Source organism: Lactuca serriola, chromosome 4, assembly GCF_051521515.1.
Source record: "Lactuca serriola cultivar US96UC23 chromosome 4, Lser_US96UC23_V15, whole genome shotgun sequence".
NCBI classification, from domain to species: Eukaryota; Viridiplantae; Streptophyta; class Magnoliopsida; order Asterales; family Asteraceae; genus Lactuca; species Lactuca serriola.
Genome location: NC_136411.1, coordinates 80206926 through 80214894, shown reverse-complemented (window position 1 = coordinate 80214894; position 7969 = coordinate 80206926). Strand labels below are relative to the sequence as shown.

The 7969-nt window shown below is 30.0% G+C and overlaps 1 protein-coding gene across 1 annotated transcript; it reads right to left on the bottom strand.

Moving 5' to 3' along the window:
- Positions 1-5182: 5182 nt before the first annotated feature.
- Positions 5183-7353, bottom strand: LOC145101980 (secoisolariciresinol dehydrogenase-like). Its single transcript, XM_079039287.1, has 2 exons — positions 7222-7353; positions 5183-6181 (listed from the first exon to the last, which is right to left on the bottom strand). The coding sequence occupies exons 1-2, from the start codon at positions 7248-7250 to the stop codon at positions 5395-5397; spliced, it is 816 nt and encodes a 271-aa protein (XP_078895413.1). The 5' UTR covers positions 7251-7353; the 3' UTR covers positions 5183-5394.
- Between the last annotated feature and the right edge of the window lie 616 nt (positions 7354-7969).

Genomic DNA, 7969 nt, shown 5'->3' with positions numbered 1-7969 from the left:
ATATTTACATATAGAACAAGGCCTTGTTTTCTTAAGATAACTTTTATGAACAAAAATTCATGTTAAAATTTTGGTTACATAAAATAACAATTATAAACATTTTACGGTTGTCGTAGAGTTGTCATAGAAAATATGAATGATATTTTCTTACAAAATGAAAATTATCAATGTTTTCCAAAAAATAAATATCGTCCAAATAATCTAATCATGCACGCAAAAATAGATCTAATACCAATTGTTGGGTTTATTCAAAAATTAGTTTATAAAAACACTAAAAACAGAAAAGAAAGCTTTAAATGTTTAATAAACATAAAACTTTTTAATCCTACCAATCATTTTAAATGAACATGAAAAATTAAAACAACCATAGAAAAATAAACTACAACCTTTGGAACATTTGATTCCTCTTGGGAAGTCACAAATTGTAAAAGATGACAATAACACAATGTACAGCTCCTTTAAAGCTTGACACCAACAATTATCAACTTCAACAGATGCTATTCTTTAACTTTTATGCTTTATGTCAAAACCCAAGTCATGAATTAAAGAGAGTGTGGAAATATTTTGTTCTCTAAATCTTAGGAAGTAAGAGAGATAAGAGAATGAGAAGAAGCAATGGCTATGTCCCGGGGCAAATGAGAGTTAAATGCAATGTTTTAAAAACCGGTTTGAACCGGCCGGTTGAACCGGTTGGACCGGGAACCAGGAGAGGAACGGTTCAACTATCACCGGTTTTATATTGATTTCTGAACCGGATTGAACCGGCCGGTTTTAGAAAAAAACCGGTTGAACCGGTAAAAATAAACCGGTTAAACCGAATAAAAACACATGAAAAAGAACCATTTACATAATAAAGTTTGGTGATTTTTTTTCAAATCTATTTAGTTTACTCTAAATAAAAACATATGGTAAATGTTATAAATTATTTTGATGTGTTTGTATTCATCAAAAACTATATTTCGTTTTGGTATTATACTTTATTTTCTGTTTGACGTATATGGATTGATGTAAAACACTAAAACTTATGGTTATGTGTTATTTTAATATATTTGGATTCATCTACAATTTATTTTTATGTGTATTTTTAATGTTTGAACTTGTAAACATCAAATTCATAATTTATATATGTATGTATGTGTAGGAAAATAGGAAAAAACGTGAAAAATATAGAAACCGGTTCAACCGGCGGTCGAACCGGTTAAACCGGTTGAACCGGGAATCGATCACCATACCGGTTCAACTAAAAAACCGGTTTTTAAAACATTGGTTAAATGAAAGTTGTAAAGCCTTTACCTATTACCCAGTAGGTCTTAACCATTTAAGTCATGTTATACCTCTTTATCATATTTTAATGTCATATTCCTAAAGCATATCCCCAAAATTAAAATTAGCAAAAGACCGTCCCACTTTTCTCGTAGCACATCCACGATTCTAAGAGTAAAAAAAATATTATTTTACAAAATTCTTCTCATTCATTATGACTTATAAAATTTTATCCATTTAGCTAAAAGACATAAATTCTTTCTATTCCAAAATGATGTACATGATTTAATAAACCATATATTATGATATATTTGATACTTGACATTGAAAATTATCATTTTCATAAAATTAAATAATTTTCATTTAATTATAAGAGTTATCAATATTTATCAAGAAACAAATTTTTATAATAAAATTATTTGCATCAAGCTGATAGTGTGACCCTTTAAGATTATATATTATTAGTAATATCATTTTAATAATGATCTTTGAGCATATAGATCTTTCAAATGAATGCTTGGAGCTAGAAATTAGAATCCAATGGTATTTTTGGTCTCTTTTACTAGGATCTCTACTCTAGCTAGCTAGGATTCTGTGACATGGAATTGGAATCGCCTTGTACCCGAAAAAGTAAATTTTCTTGCTTGGCACATATTACTTGGTAGACATTCAAACTATAATATTTTTTCTAGAATTGGTATTCATGTTGTTTCGGTCATTGCCCCGTTGTCCAACCAATAATAAACCTCGATTTCTCTCTTTTGTTGAATGTCTGGTGACATGCAAGGTGTAGCCTAGAAGTTGTTTATAGTGGGTTGATTTTCCAAAGATGGTTGCATCCATTAAGCATCTTTTCAAATTCGTCAAATTTGACACTTCGAGATTTAGGATATCTCTGTAAAAGAGACGGTGGTGTTATCCTTCATTCGGATAATATGGAAAGTCATATACTTTTGAGTTTAAAATGGGTGAAAAATCCTTAGGTTGCGTTATTGGTGCTTTGTACGAGCTTGGAATGTAATGCTTGTTTGGATGTCTAGCTTCTCACTAGCTGTTTTTTCTTAATTAATTTAATTCGTTATAGCTACTGCTTCTCACCATTAGCTATCTTTATCAATCATCTTAGGTGGATCCACATAAATGCCCGGATAACCCGGGATACCCCTCAAATTTCGTCTTAAAGCTTAAATTTTTTCGTAAAATTATTTTTATATTGGGTGTTACCCGGTAAAAAATATGGGCTACCCCATATTATAACCTAAAATACATAAAGTCCAAAAATAATAGCCAACTCTTTTAAAATAACCCATATTGTTTAAGCTCAATCTTTTAATGAAATACCACTACAAGAAATCAAAGCTTAGCGGCGACGCATAGCATTAGCGGCGACATGTAACGCGTCATTTACATGTCGCCGCTATTGCTATGCGTCGCCGCTAATGCTTTGATTTAGCGATCCGCGTCATTTTCACCCCATCCGTCCGATTTTCTTTTGATCTAACGGCTGTTAAGGAAAGCGGAAACGCGCGTTACCTTTTCCTTCCACTTGTCGCCGCTAATGCCCTACTGTCGCCGCTATTGCCCTTGCGTCGCCGCTAATACTAAACGCAGATTACCCCTTCACAGGTTACCTTTCTGCCATTTTCTTCCTTACCTTCCACCTTCTCTCGTTTTCCTCTCTTTCTTTCTTCAATATCACGATTTTTTGACAACTTTGTGGAGTAGGAATTGCTTCTTGGACCGGTGCTTGCCCCTCTTTCCCTCAAGACAGCCATAAACTGGAGATATTTTTGCAAATTCCGAAATTGCCCCTCCTTCCCCCAAGGTCGAATTTCTCATCTTTTTTTATGATTTTTCTGTTTTTGTGTTAATTAAGATGATAAAATGTGAGCATTTTTCAGTTTTATTGAGTGATTATGTTTGTATTTTGAGATATGAAGTGGTTATGCATTTTGTTGGATTATTTTGTTTGATTGTATGTATTTTGTTGGTTTGTGTTTTTTTTTTTTTTTTTCAGATTTGTGGGAATTTATTTATGCATTTTGTGTATATTTTGATATTTATGTTTAGATTACATTGATGTATAAAAAAAATGACATGAATATATACATTTGTTGGATTGAAATTTATGTTTATACCATAATGCCTTAAAATGAAATTTAGATGTATATATTTGTATGAAATTGGATGAATTTGGAATATGCAAATTAGATGTATACATTTGACTTAAGTGTATGAAATTGGAATATGCAAATTGGATTAAATTGGAATATGCAAATTGTATGAAATTGGATATATACATTTGGCTTAATTGTATGAAATTGGATGAAATTGAAATATGCAAATTGGATGTATATATTTGGTTTAATTAGGTTATTAATAGCAACGTACTTCTAGTAATATTAATTTAATTATAGAATAAATTTAAATTAATTTAAAAAAAACATTAAAAAAATAATAAATTAGTTGTAAAATCAAGTTAATGTTAAAATTAAAATAAAATAAAGTTAGTTTAATAAATTAAAATTAAAATAAAGTTAGTTTAATAAATTAAACTAATAAGAAAAAAGAAAATATTAAATTAATTATAAAATCTAATTAATTTACCTTTAGAATCAAATTAAGTTACCTTTATAAAATCAAATTATATTAATTATAAAACTAACTTAATAGCAACATACTTTTAGTGACTTAAAATAAAGTTAATGTTAAAATTAAAATAAAATAAAGTTAGTTTAATAAATTAAAATGAAAATAAAGTTAGTTTAATGTGGTATGGATTAATAGTTTGGATTGATTGTATAATATGTATTAATATTTCTATCAAAACATATCAGATTTCTCAAATGCTATATGGATTAATAATTGGATTGATTATAAATTTAATGTTAAATAAATTTAAAAAAAAGTCCAAAGAGTATTAGCGGCGACAGCTTTTGTGGCGACATTATATTATTAGCGGCGACACCCTATTAGCAGCGACCAGTAGTATTAGCGGCGACGCCTGGTATTAGCGGCGACAGTGAGTATTAGCGGCGACATTCAGCGTATTAGCGACGAAACAATACCGGCGATGCATTTGCAGCGACATGTCGCCGCTAAATGTATTAGCGGCGACAAGCCCACCCTTTAGCGGCGACGCGTGTCGCCGCTGTTGTCCAATCTTCTTGTAGTGTACAAATAAGAGATAGCCCAATAATGTCCAAATTTTTTACAAATTTGATAAAAAAAAGTGTGAAATAGGAACAGATCGACAAGACCATGATGTTGTTGCATGTTCGTTGAATCGTTGTTCTCTGCTAACTGTCGCTTGCTTTTCGTTGTTTACTGTTCCGGCGACCGATGACATATGTCTGCCGTTGAGTTGGAGGCTCACATTGCACAATGAAGCAAGTAAGTTAACTCAATCATATTCTTAATATTTATTGTTAATGTTAGGTTATTTTAAATTTTTATTATTTGGCATTGGGTTGAAACTTGAAAAATTAGAAATTAGCTATTATGTTTGTTTGATTAGCAACTTAGGGTTAATAGCCAAGTCATTATTTGTTGTTGAAACTTATAATCAAGTTTACAGTTGAAATATTTTGATTGTTCTAACAATTTTTTTACTGTATATTACATGGAATTTTTTTATGTTATTTCTTTACTTGTGACCTTGGTTCTGCTAGAATCAAACATACGTATAGTTATGATTTGCATCTTATTTTTACTTAATTAAGATTGAATTTTGCATTTTTTGTTTCAATATAAATTATTGTTTTGAATGGGTATCAAATAAATACTAAGATGAAAAAGCTATCTTTAAATAAATTAAAAGTATTCGTTGAACATGTAATTATATAGGACATAACAAAACATGTGTCATAAAATACAAATTAAAAAATATTAAAAAAAAAAAAAAAAAGACCCGAAATCCTTAGACATTGAAAAACTACACCCTAGCGACAGAAAGAACATTAATCTCCATGGAGAACTTACTATACAAAGATGCTACATTTATTTAGAGCATTTCGATAGGGAATTAGTGAGGATTGCGCTATAATACTAGAAGCGCTACAGTTAACACACACATGACTTAATTTTAACCAAATCAAAATAGAACAAGTCTACAAACTGCAGATATCAAGGTTACTCGGTAGGGGAAGCTCGAGCAAATAGACCAAAAGCTGGATTAATAACAGTAAACCCTCCATCAAGTACTAGATTATGCCCGCTCATATACTTGGCCTCATCGCTCGCTAGAAAAAGAGCAGCTTCTGCAACATCTTCTATACTCAGCGAGATCCCTTTGAGGTTCGAATAAACTTTTGAGTATTTATCAGGGTAATCTTTTACATAATTTATGGCAATAGGTGAAGGGATAAAATGAGGTGATAAGCAATTAACACGAATCCCATATTGGCCAAGCTCGGCAGCTGTATTCTTAGTGAGACCCACAAGCGCATGTTTTGAAGTCGAATAAGCATGAGATACGATTCCTCCAACGCTCCCCGACACACTTCCCAAATTAATAATGCTGCCTCTCCGAGCTGAAATCATGGCTCGAGCTGCGTGCTTTGTTCCTAGGAACACGCCAGTAACGTTGACTTTCATAACCCTTTCAAAATCTAACATATCATTATCGAGAATACTGAGCTTTCCATCATCTACAATGGCTGCATTGTTGACCATTATGTCCAACCTACCATATTTGGCAAGTGTGATGTTGATGACATTTTCAACATCTGATTCAACAGTCACGTTACAATGGACAAACAAAGCGTTTTCAAGACCAATATCTTTACAAACTTCTTGACCTAAGTCGTCTTGGATATCAGCAATCACGACTTTGGCTCCATGTTTTATGAATAGTTTTGCCGTTGCCTCACCGATTCCTTGAGCTCCACCAGTGACAACTGCTACTTTCATTGACAACCTAAAGAAAAATTAAACAGCGTTACAAGAATGAAGTTCATGGATTACTTAGAATCTTAGTTTAATTTCTTTAAATTGTGAAAAGAAAAATATAAATGAAGCATCCAGATATATGAGTACTACATCGAAATTCTATCTCATGAAAAGCGTAGTTTTTATCATCCTTGCGTCGACCATTATATCTTGAGAACCATCTAAACAAACGTTAGATCTAAGTTTATATGAGTGTTGATAATAAAATCGTTCTCATAGTGAATTGCTTACCATGAAAGTAGTTGAATGATTCTACTCGTATTCTTATTTTACTTTTAAACTTAAAAAAGATTTAGAAAACCGATCGAACTTTATTCTACATTATTTTTATTGTAAAATGTAAAGATCTTTATATAAGAACGAAGTTCTATCTTTTATAAATTTTATAAATTTTGGGTTAATTTGTTAATTTTTTAATTAAGATTAATTGCTTTGCGAAGAATCTCACTAATAAGTTTGTAATTTGTGATGAATATACATTTTGATGGTGGTCTTATCAGAATTCGAGAAAAAAACTAGAAATAATCACCTGTGACTTGCGAGCATTATTTTAACATTCCTTGAATAAAACCGATCAAAATCATATGAGCTTAAAATTTTGGAACCGTTTTAAATTGAAATTTCGCAAACAAGATTTTATATTTAATTAAGAACAGTTTTTAATATAAAAACTTGCCGTAGAGGGACTGTATGTATCATCTTTCCAAATATTATTGAATGTCATGCAACATCTAAGTAATTTTTGCAGAAATATCAATTACTAACTGTTTAGGGGGTACTAAATTTTGCACGCATTATTCATATTTATTTATGTATGTCTATTTATTATTTATATGAATGTGTATGTATTATGTATAACAACCAAAGTAGTAGTAACTAATAATAATAATATTAATTATTATTATTATTATTGTAATTATAATAATGATATATATATATATATATATATATATATATATATATATATATATATATATTATGTTTTTATTATAAAAGAAATAAGATTACCTCGGGACAAATTCTGAAACATTTGCCATGGTTTTTGATGGCCGGATAAGCAAAAAGTTCTTGCTAATTGGTATAGATTTTGATCGGAAAGAAATGAGCGGTGGATGAATATGCCGAGCAGATGCCTTTAAATATAAAATTTTCCCTTTGTTAGTTTATTCTTTAACACTATTTAACTGGCCTACCGGCCCTTGCATGAAGTTTCTTTCAAAAAGAAAAAAAACACATGTATGTACTATTAATATAATATATTCTAACTAATGTATTTTTTTTATTAAAAACGATATGTTTTAAAATTCTCTATTGGCATGTTGAAAAACATGGCAAAATTTTATTTTATGGAAAATATATCGATGGACACAAAATAAAGAATATGGGTAATGAAATCTATTTTCTTTTTAGTTGTATATTTGTCGAATGAAATTTAAAAAGTACTTATATAATATGATCAAAATACATTATTATTGATTTTTGTTTATTTATTCCTATTTTTACTAAAAAAACATTTCATATACTTCAAATGTTTACTTAATGCTTACGAGCTCAAACTTTGGTTTTTTTTTTTTTTTTGAATTTGCCATAATATGAAAAGAATTAATATATATTTATATATATATATATATATATATATATATATATATATATATATATGTGTGTGTGTGTGTGTGTTTAAGGGGTTGACATAGGTGTGCATGAACATAAGGGTAGGTGTAGGTGTAGGTGTAGCTATAATGTATGCATGACGGAT

What these genes read in the sequence shown, in the direction of transcription:
- LOC145101980 (XM_079039287.1), bottom strand. Translation starts at nt 7,250, where the DNA reads ATGGCAAATGTTTCAGAATTTGTCCCGAG. An exon ending in GTTTCAGAATTTGTCCCGAG is followed by an intron (nt 6,182 to 7,221) that starts GTAATCTTATTT and finishes ATTTTTCTTTAG; the next exon opens with GTTGTCAATGAAAGTAGCAG.